Below are 19,946 nucleotides of genomic sequence, written 5' to 3'. Positions count from 1 at the left end.
GGACTGAGTAACTGCTGCGTTCGTGGCTGCTCTTGTATGAAACAGGAGCATTGTATGAAACAATAACCATTGTTGGACAACCCAGACATGTAAGCAAATCTAAAAATATTCCTTTTAAAAGATATTCATTCTGTTGGTTCTGTTCCTCTGAAGAACACTGACTAAGCTCCAAACATATATACTCTATACACAGAAAACATACATGTAATTCTGGGGGCCCTTTCTTTTTTTCCTCCTTTTATTTTAATGATTCACAAGTTAGTACTGTTATGCTATTACTTTTTTTAAATCAAAAGAAGAATGTATCATTAAGAAATGTGCATGTAATTAAAATTTCTGCCCACACCCACGCACACACACAAAAAGGTTTTATTGACACACAGCCTCACACATTAATCATTATAACCTTTTTTGCGTTGTTTTCTGTTCTAGTGGTGGAGCTGAGGTGTCACCGTGGGAATGACCTGACGGCAAAGCCTCAGTTATTCTCCGGCTTTCTGTAGAGTAAGTTTGGCAAATTCTGATTTAAGTAAAAAGTCACCCTTGCCTTTGAAGCTTGTCTTCCCCATTGCCCCTCGGTCCCTCTTCCACTCCTGTCACCTTGTTTGCTTCCTGGCTCTCTCCTAAATAAACCTTTGCTTGATCTGGCCTGTTTCCGACCTTTAGATAAACCCCTGCCTGCTTGGCTCTGCGTGCTGTGGTTTCCCGTCTTCACCCAACAGTGTCCTGAAACTCAGCAGCAGCTGGAGCTCGCCCATCCGCATCATGGTGGGATGGCATCATGTTGCATGAGCGCACAACAACCTCTTCCTCTCTCCACTCTCACAGTGACAGTTCCCCACACTCCTGCAGATCTTCGCCGCGAACCATCTTCTCCAGGTCTCCGGGTGCTTGTATGCAAGAGTGTGTCCACGTCTGGGTGTGGCAATCCTGGGTGTGCACATTTGTGACTTCATTTTGGGTCACACCAGCTTACTTTTAGCAGTGGTCCCAGTCTACAGTCACCTCCCTACACCTACCATCACCTGCAAAAGAGATGTCGCTGTACCCAACGTTAGACTCAGACTTACGGCCTTGCCAATCTAATGGCTGTAAGTAATGCCCCACTGTGAGAAGGCTCTGAGTTTAAAAAGATGAGCATACTTTTATGTGTCCGTTGGCCATTCATACTGCTTCTGTAAATTTTCTATTTGTTTCCCATTCATATTTTTCTGTTGGGTAGTTTGTCTTTGCCTGGTCACACACACACCCAGTGTGTGTGTGTGTGTGTGTGTGTGTGTGTGTGTGTGTGTGTGTGCAGGTACACATGCATGTGTATGTTCATTTGTGTAAATGTTTCACATCTCCCCTAGTCTTCCTGAGCCTATAGAGGCAAGGCACAGGGGCTTATCACCTGAACAGCCATTGTCCCCCATTCCTCAGAGACAGGTGACCTCTCTGCCTGCTGGGACTTTAAAGAGTGGGGAAAGCCCTGAAGGGGAACTAGGGTCTTAAATTTAACCTGACTAAAGACTAAGTCAGCCAGACCCAGCTTAAAGAGAGTTAGACTACGCTAGCAAGTTTGAGCCACACTTCTGCCCCAATACACTCGTCCATCAAGATGGAGCCCCAAACCGAGGAAATGCAAGAAAGCCCGTTTTCCTTGTTGCACATTTATGAGCCTCACTACTGATTTCTACTGTGCCTCAGGGGCAGTATATGATCTTTATAGTATGTGGGGAAGCCAGACATGTAAAAAACAAAGGTTACAGCATGATCTAAAGACAGAATAAAGCTACATGTAACATACAAAGCACCCACCGAGGTGGGAGAAATCACAAATGAGCTGTGCATATTGCGTTCTACAGCAGTAGCATGAACTTAGCAGTTTAAACCACGGCGCACTCTCCTGGCTCCCACGGCTCAAAATCCAGGTGTGGCTTAGCTAGGCCACCTGCAAGGTTTCTGTCACAGTCCTGGCAGGGCTGGGTCATCGATTGAGAAGACAGCCGAGGGACGGGTCGTTTCCGATCTAACATGCTGTGTACATTCAACTTGAACATCCACTTTCTTGTCGGGTGTTGGAATAAGGACCTCTGTCCTTGGCGGCTGACAGTCAGCAGGCACCCTCAGTTCTTTGTCACATGGGCCTCACCAACATGGCCTCTTTCCTTCTTATCAAAGCTAGCTGAGAAGACACAGCCTCAGCGAGACAGGCATTACAAATGTTTTACTAGCTGAAAGTCAGAGATGTCCTGCCCTCGCCCAGGAAGAAGGAAGTATAAAAGGACGTAGCGATGAAGTGACGGCATCCTGGGAGCCACCTCAGAGCCCAGCACGGTAGTGTGATAGCTAATCCTGGCTGTCGGCTTGGTGGCTGTAGAATCCCCGTGAAAACAAACTTCTGGCATGCCTATGGGGGACCGTCTACACTGGGTTAGCTCAAGTGGGAGGTTCACCCTAAATGTGGGCGGTGACCATGCGCAGGCGCGGTCTCCAGACTGAACAGGAAAGAGAAGGCAAGCTGAACGTCTACAGTCATCTCCCTCTGCTTCCTGACTGTGGACACACGTGACCTGCTGCCTCCTACTCCTGCCATTGGCCTTCCCCCATCGAAACCGACTGAGGCAAAATAAGTCCTTCCTTTCTTAAGTTGCCTTTTCAGGCATTTGGTCATGGCAATGAGAGAAGCACCTAATGCTCACACTGTGTGGGGTGGGCAGGTGACAGACAGCACTTCTCAGGGGAGACACCCTCTGAGCTAGATTGGAAGATTATAGGCTCATAACTTGCTTGGGAGCCCTAGAACCTAGGTCAGTCAGCCTTTCAGTAGACAAAGGAGAGATAAGTGTTTGTGGGTGACAGTATTGTCATTCAGGATGGAAGAAATACTGGTCACTTCCAAAGAGAAGGAAAATAGTGTTTTATGCCGAACAACTGTCATATCTCACCTCACCAGCAGTGACACTACAGAGCTCCCAGCCGACTTGGAGTGGCAAAAGCCACTTCGTTAACGTCTCACCAAGCCTCAGCAGGAAAAGTGCCATGACTGTCAAGGGCACTGAGAGGACGAGATGACCTAATGCAGGATGCCTCGCCCAATACTATAGCTGCACGAATGATAAATAGGTTTAAAGGAGAGAGAAAACAACGGATGCAAAGAGCTGAGCCCTGCGGAAACACCTGTCATCTAAGACCCAGCCGGCTTTAAAAGCAATAGATGCTTTTTTTAAAAAAAAGAAAAGAAAGGAGAAAGTGGATTTTATGCCCTTCAGCAGAAGTAGCAGATAATTCTCTCACAGAGAATAAAATGAACTCTGGCTGTTAACGTTCATGGTCCTTTCTGAGGTTCTAACTCCACTACTAGCTAAGCATTAAAAAACAAAAAAAACAAAAAAAAAAAAAACCACACACACACACACTCAGAAAATTCATAGTGTCCAGTGGAAGTCAAGCCCTTTTCTGTTACCAATGTTTCTGTTGTGGTGCCTGCATCTCCAAGGCTGCTTACTGTATTAGCTCCAAGTCTGAGACAAGCAAGTTCATTTGTAAATATGAGGTGGGCATCTACTCCTGGCTGGCTGGCCTCAGTATGCCCTATCTTAGCTGCTTGCTGCTTTATGTAAAATAGGATTCGTCCTAGGACAGAGAATCTACTCCAGACCTGGGTGTGCCTGTGGGACCCTGGGTCTCACGGGGACATTCATGGCTTCCTAGGAACTCAGAATTCGGAAGTTTCATTCCCTGACGCCCATTCTGTTTTCTTCCTTCTCTTTTTCTCCTTCGTCAGGATGTGTCAGCATTGTGTCCAGCAGCTGAGAAAGGGGACGGTGTTCAGTCCTCAGTTTCCCTGATGGCACAGGAGGATCATCATGAGAGCAGCAACATGAAGCACCCAGAGCTCGTTCCCCTGGGATCCGGGCTGCACCACATCTATATAAGGGTCATATGAGTCTGAGTGACAACTGCCATATATACTCCCCAATAGAGGAAAATGCGCATTATTTATTCACTCCTTCCCACCAGAAGAAATCACCTCTGAACTAGCAGATACGCTAATCCTAAAGAAATATCACTGAGCCAGGTGCAGTGGCCCACACCTGTAATCCCAGCACTCAGGGTGGCAGAGGCAGGAGGATCACTGTGAGTCCGAGGCCAGCCTGGTCTACAAAGCAAGTCCAGGACAGCCAAGGCTACACAGACAAACCCTGTCTGGAAAAACAAAACAAAACAAAACATAAAAAGAAAGAAAAAAAAGAAAGAAATGTCACTGAAGATTTGACAGACAGATGGGGAAGGTGGTGAGCGGAGTTAAACTGGTTTTTCTTGGATTTACACCCAGACCAGTGGCTGTCTCCAAGTGCTCAGGTCCTGTTTGTCACACAAGATCCCCCTCCCAGGGGTGGCTCTATAGTCTCCTCACATTCCTCTGAGTGTCTTTGCCATGACATACGCACTCCCTGCAGACACCCACCTCAGCATCACATACAAGTCAGGTCACCCCATTCTCTTGAGGAACGCAAGCATTTGAGTTCTGTGCCTTGCATATAGTAGGTGCTCAGTAAACACTTTGGAAATGAAGGACCTGCCATTTAATACTGTGTGCTGTGCCCATATACATATGTGTACACGTGTGTGTATGCACATGGAGGCCAGAGATCAACAACACTGTCTTCCTCCTTCGCTCTCTGCCCTATTTTTTATTTTTATGGTTTTAGGGGTTTTTTGTTTGTTTGTTTTTTATTGTTGGTGGTGTTGTTTGGTTTGGTTTGGGTTTTTTTGGTTTTTTGTTTGTTTGTTTTTTGAGATGGAGTCTCTCACTGAACTTGGAGCCTACTGATTCAGCTAGACCAGCTGGTCAGCAAACCCTACAGATTCACCTGTCTGTTCCTCCCCTGTCTTGGAGTTACCACCATGACCAGCTTCTACATGGACACCTGGGATTCGAACTTAGCTCCTTCTGCTTGCACAGTAAGTACTTTATGCACTAACCCACCTGACCACCTAATTTTTTTTTCTAATACACCGACAGGGCAGTACCTTTGTGCTAAAGAGAGCGCCAGTGTTGCTAAATACCTTGAGGTATTCTGTGGTGTTCTTTCTAAAGATCAGGTACACCCAGTTTTCAGCCCATTTCATTTTTTGGAAATGAGGTTGTTTGACGGCATTTACTTCCTGAAGGAGATGGCTCTGGGTCGTGGTAATTAGTATTGGGCTCTGTACTGTCCCTCTGCCTCTCTTGAGTGTGCAGTGTCCCCCATGCAGTTTCATACGTTCTCAGGACAGGCCCGGGTGTTTCGTTTCCCTCATAGCCTACCTGGCAGGGATCTCTGAACACAACACTGACCGCGCACACCAGCTGTCTGCACAGGCGGTTATGAAGCCTTCCAAGGAATCCTTTTAAACCAGAGCCTGCTTTTCGTCCTAGACTCAACACTCCCTTGGCCTGCTTCTTAAGTTCATCCAAACTATGAGCTTCATCTTCTCTTACCTAGAGTTAATACTTTTTTTTTTAATCCGAAATAAAAAAAATATCTGGGCTGGCTGGGTTATGGTTTGGAACACGAGATTTCAATGTGTGTGCTTTTAGACGCACCCCGATGGTGCCGGGCTAGCTGCCCTGTCCAGAGCAACACTCCCAGACCTGAAAAGCTGCCTCCCACAGTCCGCTCCTCTGCTCCCTTCGCTGTAAGAAGTCATTCACTGTGGTTCACTCACAGAAGGGTACTGTGGTTTTTCCAGGAAACTGACGCCTGACCAGGGCGGCACATTTTCCTGGGTACAGAATTAAGGAGCATTTATACAGAAATAGACATGAGTAACAGCGCATAAGCCATATTAATGGCCTAACGACGCTACCTGGGCCTTCCCAACAACCGCTGTGTGTTGCCAAACTAAGGTTGCTTTGTGCTGGCGGAGAGTGAGCCGTAGATACAGCTCTTTTTCTCTTGGCAGTGAAGCCGGCACTCCTTCCAGACTCTACCCTAAAGGAAAGGGCTAACAGACAATAGCTCCATTCAAACGCACGAGCCATTTCTTTCAGGGAGGACTTTTCAGTTTCTAAATTGATACAAACTTTAAAACCACCGTATTTTAAGGAGAGTGTATATTTTCCAGAAGAGGTTATATTTAGCAACGCAATATTGCCAGATTATTGTTGGAAAGAGGGGGAGGGAGCGGGCAGGAGCAGCTCCCTTTCCAGTGGGTGGGTAAGTACACGTTGTAGCTGACTGGCCGCATTCAGTCAGCTGTTTGGTTTCCAGGGCTTAAGCGCTGACTTAAAGCTTCCTGCTGCTGTGCGGTTGTCCCACCCACATTTTAGCTGTCTTTGTTGTTTCAACGCAACAAAAGTTCTAACAGCAAACCTTACGCCCCTCCAACAATCAAAACCAAAAAAGTCCTTGGAGGACCACCTATAAAAAGCAAAACATGCTCGTTAACACAGAGTTCAATGTTTGCCTGGGTTGGCGCAGCGGAATTAGGCGAAGGTGAGGTTTTCTAGTTGTGCATGAGAATTCAGGTGAACCACTAGGCAACGCTCAGCTGCTCTTCTGAATTGAAAGAGCCCCCTGCTGGCCAGAGGAGGGACAGGCCTGGAGGGCCGGATGGCGGTCGTCACGAGACTTCCCACTTCCCCTAGTCCACGATGCACCAGACAGTGGTGGGAGCTGGCTGTGTGCCAGGCAGTGTTCTAACCCTGGACGTAATGGTAAACCGTGCAGACGGACAAGGTCTCTGCCTTATGGGAACTTACACTGCAAAAAAGGGAAATAAATAGACAATTAAAACAGAATGTCAAGCACAGGTGGAACCTATGAGGAGCGCAGAGAAAAGAAGCGGAGAAGGCTAAGGGAAGGGCTGGACCTCGGAACCGAAAGAAGGCGGAGGAGGATCTGTGGGCGTGGTTTGTGGGCAAGGGGCGGGGCCAGTATGAAAGCCTTGAAGTAGACGGGAGGGGGAGTGCGCTGATTGCTGAGTTAGAGACTCAGGGACACAGCGGTTGTGATTTTTCACAGGAATCCAGGAGAAGGCTTGAACAGAGAACTGGCTAAATCTCTTTTGCATTGTAAAAGGTCATGTTGTGTGCCGCAGGGAACAGTGACTGCCAATGTGTAACCCGAGAGGCCCGTTAGGAGCTACTGATGAGGTGTTTCAAGACAATTCGTTAATGAATCTTACCAGAGGTTCAAAGAAGAGTTATAGGCCCTCTGCCCTCAGAGATTTCAGATAACCTGAAGAAATAAGGTAGACTCACCTCAAGTTAAACTGTCAAGAGAGAAACTAGAATGCAGGCTCCACAGTGAAGATCGCCTGCCGCAAAAACAAAAACAAAACCCGGCATGGTGGCACACACCTTTAATCCCAGTACTCCGAAGGCAGAGGCAGGAGGATCTTCGAGAGTTCGAAGCCAGCCTGGTCTACAAAGCGATTCCGAGACAGGCTGGGTTGTTAGAAAGAGAAACTCTGTCCCGAAAAACCAAAAACTTCCGACCTCCAAAGCCACCTGTGTGTGTATGCACAGCCCCTCACATGCACATAATTAAATATAAAAATAAATCTTTTTAAAATTAGATTTATTCCATTTATGCGTATGACTATTTTGCCTGCACATATGCATATGCACGACATGCATGTTTGACGCTGGCAGAAGTCAGAAGAATGTGTAGGAACCTTGCAGAACAGGGGTTACGGATAATGTGGACAGCGAGCCACCATATGGGTGATGAGAATCGAATCTTCTACAAAAGCAGCAAACGCTCTAAGCCACTGCGCCCCTTTGTGGGTCCTAGAGTAGACAGACGCTTCAAAAGGCCAGATGGGGACACACCCACAGGGAAAGGATTTGCAGCTAGGCGGGGAAGCCCTCCCCATGGCTACTGTCTCTGCAGGACGGTGATGCTGGGAGAACCGTGAGAGAAATGGCTGGAAGCCTGACGCAGTAGGAAAGTACTTGCCTAGCATGTGGAGGGCCTGGGTTTGACTCCCCCGAAACTGGAAAGGAGAAAAAAGCCAAAAATGTTGGCAAGAACAGCATATTGTTTACGAAGGAGATGGAGAAGTCGCTACTGCCGGAAGTCACCAGTGGAGCCTGAGGACGGATCACAAGCACAGCCTGTCCTCAGAGCCTCTCATGACTGCTCTGTGCTGTGCCACCCACATCTCCCCTTCAGGACTCACGTTGTGTTCCCACCCCACCCCCACCCCCCAGGGAAGGTTGGTTGTAGGCTATCTGTCCCCTACTGCCCGTCTGGGGGAAAGTCACCTTGCCCTAGGCTATGTCTTCTTCCTAGGGGCAGGCCACTGCTGATAAAGAACTAGGACTTTCCCCCAAAGCCAACTCAGAAGGGCCACCCAGCTCAGTGGCCGCCCTAGTGACAGTGTGACAGCAGATCCCTCACCCCACCCCTCACTCTGCGCATCCTGCTCTCTTCTCTCCCCCTCCTCACACAACTGGTGCTGGTGGGACGCTGGGAAACTGCCCTGCTAATGTCCAAGGCAGAGTCCGCACCCCAAGAACCCAGTAGCTGCGGGGGTATTTACATAGAAGTCAAAGAAAAACAAAATAAAACAAACAAACAAGCAAACAAACAAAGACAAGATCACAAAGACTCAATATAAAAGCTGCCTGTACCAGATGGGTAAAATAGCCTTATAAATGGAAATTCTGAAGTGTAAAAGGAGTCAGACGGGAGGAGCGTCAGTAGGGAAAGATTTTTTTTTCCACAGGACCCCAACCTTGCAAGGCTGAGCCTGGGCCATTTACCTTTGCAGAGAGCGTGGTGCTGGGCTTCATAACCCGATTGATGGTTGCTGTCACCCGTATAACCTCACAATCTCTTTTAATCTCCGCGCTCCTGTCACTTTGCCGCCCGCTGGAGAGAGGATTGATTTCATTTGTCTCCCAAGGAGATGAATGCATCCAATCAGATCCCAGCACACAGAGGGACACCGCTCTCTAGCCCACCCGTTCAGACTGGCTTCCGAGGCCACTGCAGGCCCTACCTTGCCCTTCATCTGAGAGGTGAACAGCCATCTCCTCGCACTCCCTGCCCTCTCCTCCAACTGAGAGATGTGGGGAGAGGGCCTAAAGCAGCTCCAGAGGATCCTGGCACTCTGCGGAGAAAATATGCTCATACGGTTCCATAGCACACTGGGCTGTGCCCTTCCTAAGGTAGGAAGACTTCTCCACAAGCCCAGAGCATCTTCTCATGGGCAATCAGGGAGGAGATGTGCTCTTCTTGGTACAAGGATTTATTTCATACCACTACCAACAGGGCCCTAAGTCTCAGAGATGCAGGTCATGTCTGCTCAAGCACTGCACAGCAAAGCTCCATGCCTGAGTGAATGGCTGGAAAATTGGTACAAGGTAGATCACTAATGAGATAGTTAAGGCAACCAGAAAACATAGATTAGGATGATGGCTAGTATATTTGGCCCTATGTAAGTTGATTATATCATTATTGTTATTTTTTTAAGTTAGCATACAAATGAATGGGTTTTATTATGGTGTTTTGCCATATTTTTGATACATTTAGTGTGTGTGTGTGTGTGTCTGTGTGTGACACATATGCATACGTGTGTGGTCAAAGGACCACTTGTAAGAGTCAGCTCTCTTCTTTTACCTTGTGGGGCTCAAACTCAAGTTGTGAGGCATCATGGGCAGTGTCGTCACCCACTGAGCATCTATCTCACCAGCCTTGATTCTGGCGTTTTCAAACGTATAAATTATTACATTTGCTCTAATCCGATTCCCACCCCCCAGGGCCCTTCCCTGTGCTCTATAGAAATTCTAAGTCGAGCTCCCCTCTCACCTCCGTGAGCTCTGTCTCCATAGCTCCCTCAGTGATCCAGTTGTCATGGCGAAGAACGTGGAACACACATGCTCTGACCCGAGTGAACTACACTGATGGCGGCGCAAGTGCCTGGAGTGCGCTGAAAGGGCGAAGTCACTGAAATGAACCTCTCAGAAGGATTAGCAGCACACAGCGTAGGCGGGCCAGGAGAACAAAGACAGATGCGGCTTCTAATAATGCGAAGGAAGAAATCCAAAGGGCAGGGTTATAGGACAAATGACCTATGTCCCACATTAATGAAACTATTCATTTGGCAGTGGCAAGAGTTAGGCTGGAGGGCTCCATGAAGATCTCTATCCCAGAGTTGGGGAGATGGAGGTAGCCGATCTGGACATCCTGTCCTCGCCAATTCTAGTCCCATATGGACTCCATATGGCCCAGCAGAGCCGCCAGCGGGCTGGAGCAATGCCTCGCGGTGGCCAAGAGTGTGCCTCGCTCTTACAGAGGACTTGAGTTCAGTTCCCAGTACCTGCTTCAGAGAACTCAGCCAGGCTGGTTTGGAACATGTAAGCCCCACCTGGCCTCAGACTCACAGCAAGCCTCTTGCCTGGGCATCCCCAGGCCTGGCATTATAGGCACGAGCCACCACACCCAGCTGCGGTTGTTGTTTATAATGGTTTTGAGACAGGGTCCCCATATGTTCGGACTGATCTCAAACTCACCAGCCCACCTACCTCAGCCCCCCAAAGGCTGGGCTTGCAGGTGTGTGTCATCACGCCCGGCCTTGGGGAACTTCTCCTGCTACCAATGGGATCAGCCAAAATACAGGCTAGAGGTTTAATATGGTCAAGTTCACCAGGTGTCATTAGGGGGCACTGCATGGCCACATTATCTCAGACACCTGAGGTAACTGACTAGTCCAGAAAGATGCCCCTAACGCGCCCAGGTCTACTCGAACACAGGATGTGTTGCCTGATAACAGAAACACAGCTAAGTCAGATTTTTGGAATCAAATTACTATGATGCTCCAGCTTGGAAGTACATGACAGTGGACACAGGGCTTAAAGCACTGGAGGGCGTGTGTAAAGCCATTCAGCTTCACAGTGTGGCAGCCCCTGTACCCTCATCCGGAGCTTGAGAGTTATGATGGCAAGCTGCTTGTGTTGACCTGTGGAAGCCAGGAGAGCTTGTCGGATTCCTCAGAGCTGGAGTTAGAGATGGTTGTGAGCTGCCTTGTCCATATGGAAATTAAATGCAGAAGGAGCGGCCATTTTGCTCTTAACCACTGAGCCATCTCCGTAGGCCAGGAATAATACTTTTGATATAATGGAACAGGAAGCAGCCTATAGAATAAATGTTAATGTTTTGCTCATAGCATAATACCAAGGGCAAGGGCAGTGCCTAGCATGTGGGAGACACTCCAAAGTGTTTGTCAAGCTGTGGTTGAACCTGCTGGGCGGAGCTAGGCAACAGATCCACAGAGTCAATGTCACGTGGCAGGTCCCACGTGGGAAGCTTTATTGGGAGAAGTTGAAGAGACTGTCCCTAGTGAGACGGAAAGAGAAAAAGGGGGAGGAAGGGGAAGGGAACAAGTCCTTTGGGGAGGCAGAGGCAGGCAGATCTCTGTGAGTTCGAGGCCAGCCTGGTCTACAAAGCAAGTCCAGGACAGCGAGGACTACACAGAGAGACCCTGTCTTGAAAAACAAAACAAAAAAAGATGCCACTTCCAGGGCATGGACTCATGGGAAGACACAAATTGCTAAGGACTCCCACCTCGTGTCTTACAGTGAAGTTGCCCTTTGTGACAGTTTCGCGACAGTTCAGGAATGTCTCCCAATCCCACGGCTTGCTGGAGTAAGAACTGCACCCACCTAGGATGCACGGGTATTTGCATCAGGCTTAGCAAGCAGATGTGCAAAGGGCTTAGCCCCGTGAACACAGCCCAAGAGGTCCTTTGCCGGTCGTTCACACTTCTTTGCACACTCAGGGAGAGTCGCCTGTGGTTAAGTGGTATGGGCTATGGGTCAGACTTGGGAATGTTAACCTCGAATGGAGAACATGGGTAATGCAATGCACTCCACCATTCAAATCCACCAAGGAAGAGGAAACCGGGCAAGGAATTTCAAAGAGAGGGATTCGGTACAGGAATGGGGGAGGGGGGGCCAAATGGGATTGCGAGACCACAGGGTGTCTCGGTTACCTTTTCCATCCCTGAGGTAGAACACCATGACCATGAAAACAAAGAGAAAGAAGGATTTGGGTTTACAGTTCCACAGGGAAGAGTGCATCGTGGCGGGAAATCATAGCAGCAGGTGGCAGGCATAGGGAGGGTGTGTGTGTGTGTGTGTGTGTGTGTGTGTGTGTGAGAGAGAGAGAGAGAGAGAGAGAGAGAGAGAGAGAGAGAGAGAGAGAGAACTGAGAACGGAGAGTGCCTTTGAAACTTCAAAGCATACCCCCAGTGGCATGCTTCCTCTAGCATGGCCACACCTCCTAAATCTACTTAAACAGTACTGAGTATTCAAATACCAGGGACTATGGGGGACATTTCTCATTCAAACATGAGAAACTTACACATGGAGATTGGCTGCTTCAGGATGTCGCTGCAGGGCACAGCAGGCAGTGACACCAGGCCTTAGAAGCAGGGCTGGGAAGAACAGCACCCAGGAAGGAGACACAATTGCATCCATGGTTAATGCTGTACAGGTCCAAGGAAGGAGGTGGTCCCCTAGCCTTGGGACAACTGAAAAGAGTCAGGGACCCTGGTGAGTAACAACCAACTACCAGTGCCTTATGGAGCTGCCATGCAACTAAATAGTTACCCACCCAGAGTGCTGAGCACTGTGCCTGGCTTGTAATCACACTTGACAAAAGCTACCGTTATTCCTATATGTAACAGGCCCTGGGCTAGGCATGTGTGTTCCACAGCTTCTGGGGTGGAATCTTCTAGCAAGCTTTATCCTGCCACACGGATCCAGATGGCTTAAGTGAAAGTAGGACTACCATTTCATCCGGCATCCGTGATTACAGAGATGATCGGGATAATATCGCCTTATAAATGTTCTATTCTCCTAGTCTAAAAGGATCATTAAATGCCTGACATGGCAGTGTGTGCCTGAGTCAGGTAGATTTCTGGGAGCTCACAGTGTCTACACAGCAAGTTCCAGATCAGCCAGAGCTGCATCGTGAGACCCTGCCTCAAACAAAACAGAAGGGTCATTAAAATACTTTTAAAGATTTAATTTTTATTTTTATTTTTTTATTTGAGTGCTCTATTTGCATGTACACCTGCATTTCAGAAGAGGGCATCAGATCCCAGTATGCATGATTGTGAGCTACCATGTGGAAGCTAGGAATTGAACTCAGGGCCTCAAGAAGAACAAACAGTGCTCTTAACTGCTGAACCATCTCTCCAGTTAAAAATCTTTTTTTTCTTTTTCTTTTTCTTTTCTTTTCTTTCTTTTTTTTAATTTTTTTTTTAATGTGAGATACAAAATGGCTCAGCCATCTTACCTCTTGGGGCTGGAGTTGACTCAGTGTTTAAAAGTGTATACATTGTTCTTTCAGAAGTCCTGAGTTTGGTTCCTAGAACCCATATTGGATGACATGTAACTCACAATTGCCTATGACTCAGCTCCAGGGGGATTTGACACTTCTGGCCTTCATGGGCACCTTCATTCACACACATGTGCATACACGCGCACCCACATGTACGCGTGCACACACACACATACACACCAATACTTTTTTAAATAAGCAATCTTTCTTTATTGTTATTATTGTATCTGCATATGTATGTGATGTACACATGTGTGCCACAACGTGGCTACAGAGGTCCAGGGACAACTTTATTTTTCGCCTTTGGGTTTTCGAGACAGGGTTTCTTTTGTAGTCCTGGTTGTCCTGGACTCACTTTGTAGACCAGGCTGGTCTCGAACTCACAGAGATTTGCCTGCTTCTACTTCCAGAGTGCTAGAATTAAAGGCATGCGCCACCACGCCCAGCTCTGGCTCACAATAATATTTCTTAAGGCCTGATTTAATGAGTAGCATTTGTGCAGCTGACTGCATGTCTAGAATCATTTGAAGACAGATTTTTTTTTCCTAGATGGGCATGGTAGTGCCTGCCTGTAATCCCAGTACTCAAGAGACTGAGGTTAAAAAATATCCAAATGTAAGGCCATCCCTGGCTACAGAGAGGGGTGCTGGGACATGAGTTCACGGATACCACTAATTAGAAGCCAAGAAATCTTGTCTCCACTTTCCTTTTTGTCACTGGCTTTGGAGTCACAGAATATTTGTGCTAAAACTTAAAAAAACAAAAACAAAAACACGAACATGCCCAATTGAGACCCAACATCTACTCTGAAAACACCAAAGCCAGCTCCTTCTAACATTCATAGTCACTGGAGAGACGGAGTCGCAGACACTGACTTGACTGTGCCAATGACCCAGGACATACACCCCGAGAGTATCGCATCCTGCCTGCCCTCATCCTGTCTCTATCTACCCGGGCACATGTAGAAGGCGAAGGCGGAAAGGGGAGGATTTATACTCTGTGCTTTTGAACCAGAGGTGTCCCGGAGTGGGTTAATTAGGTGGGGGACACCAGAGGCATGCTCCCTGTCTGCTCTGGGGTGATTAAACCAAGTAGCTGAGAGCTTTAATCTCATCTTTAAGGAATGTGAGTGAAAATAATATTTTATACAGAGAAAGAAAGGGGGAAAGATGATGCGAGTTTCCACAGATTTGGGGCAAAATTGAGCTGGATGAATGGCCTCTTTCCCATACAAAGTGAATCACCTTGACACCTCAATGCATCACAAGTCACCACGGCTGTAAGATATTGGAAAGACTTTGTCAAGCCTAATGCTGGTCAAAAGCCTTTCAGAACGCAGAGTTCCTAGGCACAGCAAATTCCATTCCAATATTTGTTTCCTAGTTCTGTCTTTTGGTCCTCACGATAAATGATGTCACACTTCCCATTAGTTAGGCATGGGGTGCTGCCAGCCCATAATTACAGATCTCTTCCCTCAGCATTCTGTGACACCGTGCTGTCAACGAGCTTCATCTCCAAATTGTAATGGCACCATTCGCTTTATTTGGTCTAAGGTGATGGAGGATGGACGCCTCTCTAGAAAAGCACGTGCATTTAAGATGGCAGCGCGGCAGTGATTTATACGGGGAATAACTCCTCCGGCTGTCAAAGACCTGGCAGAATCTCTCCGGGAAACTAATTGCAGTCAGTTCCTTTCATAGCTGCGAGATGAACTATCTGCATCCGCCAGGCGTCAGAAGACACAATCTACCCACTGTAAGAAGTGAGGAAGGCAGCCCCTCAGCCTCCGCGTTAGTCCTGAGGGTGCAAACTTGTTCACGGGCTAGGGCTTGAGATTCAAATGTCTCCTTCCCAAAATGTCACTAATTTTCCTTTAGTCATCACAGAATCACACTATCCTTCCTAGCCATCTGTGATACGTATAAAAATTGCATGGATGCTGCAGATGTGCGGTAGGTTGCTGTGTTACAAACACAGGTCTACGACGCCCTTGCGTTTTCAAAAACGGGTCTAGAATAGGCTGCTGCATCATCGGAGAAAAGCGAAAATATAAACTGTCCCGTTTGCCTGGAATTCAAAACCTCCCTGTTCGCGGGAGACTTCCAACTGGCCTCATCGCGCATCTGAGCATGCGCTCCCAGACCACTCGGTAGTGAATACCGGAAGCACCGGGTCCACCGACCTCGCTGTACCTACACCAAGGAAACGGCTAGAGAGCACAGACCCAGGGCCAATTCAACTTCTCCAATTATTTATGTGAGGAGTTACCAGCAGTGAGGCGAGGATGCTCTCCCCACACCATCGTCATTTGGGGTTGTTAAAACTGAGGTCAGGGAGTGTTACTGGCAGCTAATGACAAGTGAGTGGCCTGGCGTGCCGCTAACCGTCCTACTGTGTACAAAACAGCCCCAAACAAGGAACTGTATAGTCCAAAAAAAAGGAAAAAAAAAGTCAATAGTATCTAGCTAGGAAGCCCTGATCCAGATCTGTATCAAAACACGCAAATAAGAGAAGGGCTTCGGCCAGCAGTTCCCACTGGTATACTCTCCCAGCGGGAGCCACACCCCAATTGGGAGCTCTGTTCAGGCCCTACATCTGCCTGATTCAGCAGATCACACTTTAATAATGTAATTCAATTTTTCCTCATTTTTTAATGTTATTTGGGCCCTTTAATATAATTTGGAAAGCTATTATAGTTGTTACAGCTGCCGGTTCTGCCCTCAATACTGATTTCACTTATGACCTCAGCCGGAATAAGATTTAAAGTTTGAGATGATGTAAGTGAATAGGGATTATTAGATTTATCCATATGGCAATTTAAATAAGAAACTGCCTGGCTTGGAATAAGTGGTAAATGAAAAATGCTAGTGATTTATAGACCTGTCCGCTTTAAAGATTTATATGATGTGTGGGATGATTAAGTAAGAGACAGGCCTGATTATATGAAATATGTAATTTTTGTAAATGCAATATTGGAAGCAAGCAGCTAAACAGTGTTGCACAGTGGCTCTCGGCTAAGCAATTTTTATTACACGATTATTGTAAACCAGTTGCAGATTCATGTGCAGATCACACACGGGGTCCTCGCTCTAATCCTTTTTAGCTGGATGGCAGCGCATGCAAAAGAAATACCTCTAACCTCAGCCTTGAAATTAGTCGCATCGTTATCCCAAAAGGCAGAGCAGACTGGGGCTTCCAGTCCTAAACCTCTGACTACAGGCCCAAGCCTCTGTTTTATTCAATTCTCAGCACCCCAACTTATGAAATGGGGATGACATGGGTGTCATATTTTAGTGACACACTTTGGGGGGTTCCAAGGAATATGCCACAACTGCAAGGAGAAATATAGGAACTGCTGTCTCCTCCTCCTCCCAGTACGAGACCACACAGAGACTGATTTTACAGAGGTGTCAGGGATGGCACCTCTCACGTTGAGTACCCCAGTTTCCCCCAAGCCTCTCAGGCCCATGAGGAGAGTTAGGGCAGAGCCACCTTGAAATCATGTACGTAGCTCCAAAGTCAGCAGGGCTCATTTCATAGAAATAAGCAACCGCTTGGCGACCGGAATGTGTGGGAAATGTTACTGCTTTAGCTATTAAAAAAACAAAACAAAACAAAACAAAAACCAAAACATTGTATTACTAAGATTCTGGCAATAGCTTTATTTAACAAGATACCAAGCCTGCCACTCAGTTTGTTTGTGATCTCAGCTTCAACACGGAGTTTTAAATAACAAAAAGTTCTGCTTTTTTGTTTTGTTTTGTTAGGTTTTTTATTTTTTGGTTCTGTTTTTGTTACTTTAACAGCTGCTTAGTGGAGAGAAAAAAATCACCTTTAGAGTCTAGGACAGGCAAGGATACACAGAGAAACCCTGTCTCGGAAAAAAAAGGAAAAAAAAATCACCTTCAAAGAACAAAACAATCTAGGTTGCATTTGTATTTCTTCCACACATTGAACGTAGGCCCGCTGTGGAAGTGTCGGGCATTCTTCTTGCAGGAGGCACTGAGGGAGCCTTGAATGGTAAGCTAGTTATACACAGATGGCCACACAAATGCAAACCAAGAAAGGCTCAGAAGGCCAAATACAGGAGGAGGTAGAAGCAGGAAAGACCTGCACCCAGATCGATGGCCCTGGAGCCCTGTCCAGTTAGGGCGTCCGAGGCAGCACACTGTAAATCCTGGGGCGGGAGTGAACAATGGTGTAAACTCTAATCTGTTTACACATCAGATTAAGTGCTGAAGGAGGCCAGCTCGAGTCACAGATGGCATGGTGTCAACAGAAGAAAGGACCAAAAGACTCCGAGTTCACCCAGACCCAACCAAGCTGTCCCTAGGCCTGCCATGAGGATATCAGGGGAAAAAAGGGCACACACATAGGACAGCTTTGTGGAAAGGGATGGCACAGTATTCTGAACTTCTAAAAACTTCCAAGGTCAGCAGAGAGCAGGAACTTATTTTGAGGCAGGGGTATCTAACCCAGGCTGGCCTTCCATTGTGGCAGTCCCCTGCCCTCCGTTTCACAAGCACTGAGATCACAGGCATACACCACACTGTCCAGAAATTTTGATTTCTAAAATATTATGATCATTTACAACAGGATGTCTTTTAATAACCTTAAAACCATATATTTAGTTTTTCTAAGGTAGAGAAATAACAACAAAAGAAAATCCAGACTGTCAAATTACTCCTCTCTGCACTCAGACATGTTTTTAGATGCTAACTAAAGACATTGCCTTGAAGCAAATGTATAGGTTAATAGACAGAAAAGCAAGTTAAATAACAAGATGCATATTTTTGTGCTTGAAGTTTATGCCCAACCCCACCTCCCAAAATACCTACTTAACCGACAAAAATGGGTTTTAAGATTTATTTTCTTCCTATTGCATTACCAGGCACCCTAACAATTTCCTGATCAGCTCTACGAATTGATTAATAAAGCAATCATGGTTGGGAAAGCTTTTATATGCCAGCTGATATTGATGTCATCTATAAAAAGATGACCACCTGAGCACCTGATAGCCAGTAAAGCAGGCTCAAAAATGACTGTCTTGGAAAGATAATGCAGTGATCATGACCTCAAATCCTTTGAGGCAAATAACAACTGTCAGTCAAGCCCTGATAGCAGTGTTTGACCTCAGAGGCAGGTGACGGAAAGCAGGCGGGAACAGCCATTTTCTCCAATTCTGTTAAAGACAGCAGAGCATGGTGGTGGGTAGGAGGAATCACCCACCCACCCAGCTGAGGAAGCCACGATCCAGAAATGCACACTGGGATTCAGATGCTCTGGGTGTCCCTGGGCAGTGAAGGCACCGTAAGATTCTGACAGGATTTGGTTTTTATAACTGGCTTTGCTTTGTTTTCAAGTGTAGTTTTTCTCATGAAAGATTCTTAATGTATATTAAACTAGGGATCACAGAACAGTAAATTCCATCTACCCACCGTGGAACTTTGAGAGTTATTACGGTAGAGCTGCCCTTGCTTCATCTGGTCTCAGACATCATATCGCTTTATCCACATGTGTTAATAAATATTTAAGTGCGCATTTCTAAGATACTTAGTGCATTTTTAAAAAATGCTTTTGAAAACACCAACCCAAAATAAGTATCGTCTTTATAAAAATTTTTTATCTCATCAAATGTGCAGTCACTGGTCACCTCTGTCAATCATCTCCTAAACAAGTCTTCATAAATAAGGTTCCAATGACGTCCACAGGCTGTCGTTGGTCACCACATCTCTCGAGCCTGCTTTTAGCCTACGGGTTCCATGCTGAAGGCTTTTCCAGGCGGTTTGCATGTTGAAGCCATGGCGGCATTTTGCCTGTGGCCTCCCACATGCCGGGTCCTGTCCTCTGTCCCACTCGTGTGCGAGAAGCTGACGTAGGAGCTCCGAAGACGCCACCCTGCGGCTGACAAGTCTCGTACAAGCACTGTACATTGCCGTCACGAGGGCCATGGTGTCAGCTTGCCTCTCTTTTTCTTGTTTTGCTGGTTTTAATTTTTGAGACAGAGCCCCACTCTGAAGCCCAGGCTGGCCTCTAATTTGTGTGATCCTCCTGCCTCGGCTTCCCCAGTGCTGAGATGATAGGCGTATGCCACCCTGAGTGGCTGCTTGTTTCTTCTTAAGACGCCAGCGGCCATTGACCAGCCGTAGTTTTGTTAGCGTGGGCTGATTAGAAAAGTCCATAGAATACTTACTTTTAATTTATGTGCGTAGATGGGTGCACCACGTGCGTGCCTCGGGTCTGTGAAGACCAGAAAAAGGCATAGAATCCCCTGGAACTGGAGTTACTTATGGTTGCAAGCCTTGTCGTTCCCAGCAATTGAACCAGGATCTTCTGCAAAAAGAGTTGGTTAGTGCTCTTAACCACTGAGCCGCCGCTCCAGCCCTAACAAAAATATTCATAAGGTTCTGTTTAAAAAAGAAACGTGTGTGTGTGTGTGTGTGTGTGTGTGTGTTTTATAGCACACAGGGCCTATCTCAAGGAAAGGAAAAAAATGTGGAGCCAGAAAGATGGCTGAGCAGGTCTGGGACTTTTACCTTGCCTCCAAGTCTGACCTCCTAAGCTGAATCCTCACGGCCTCCCTGAAGTTTTCCTCTGAGCTCAGCACACAGACTATGA

At 47.0% G+C, this 19,946-nt stretch overlaps 1 protein-coding gene across 3 annotated transcripts in view; it reads right to left on the bottom strand.

The window, feature by feature from the left end:
- Positions 1-1,668: 1,668 nt before the first annotated feature.
- The window catches only part of LOC311599147 (uncharacterized protein), a 93,872-nt gene continuing 75,594 nt past the window's right edge, over positions 1,669-19,946 (bottom strand). Inside the window, exons 4-7 of one of the 3 annotated variants that reach the window (XM_084784810.1) lie at positions 9,792-9,912; positions 8,744-8,852; positions 7,235-7,290; positions 6,083-6,734 (exon numbers count right to left, since the gene is read on the bottom strand). In XM_084784810.1, the coding sequence (XP_084640936.1) occupies positions 7,261-7,290; positions 8,744-8,852; positions 9,792-9,912 (260 nt within the window). In that variant the 3' untranslated portion in view covers positions 6,083-6,734; positions 7,235-7,260. Of the gene's footprint in view, positions 3,913-6,082; positions 6,735-7,234; positions 7,291-8,743; positions 8,853-9,791; positions 9,913-19,946 lie in introns of those variants that run through there. The other 2 variants (XR_014779778.1, XR_014779779.1) reach the window with 2 other exon arrangements.

The sequence above is a fragment of the Acomys minous genome (genome assembly GCF_964271855.1).
Source record: "Acomys minous genome assembly, chromosome: 6".
Lineage (NCBI taxonomy): Eukaryota > Metazoa > Chordata > Mammalia > Rodentia > Muridae > Acomys > Acomys minous.
Note: the sequence above shows the minus strand (reverse complement) of the source record. Positions and strands in the feature narration are given on the sequence as shown.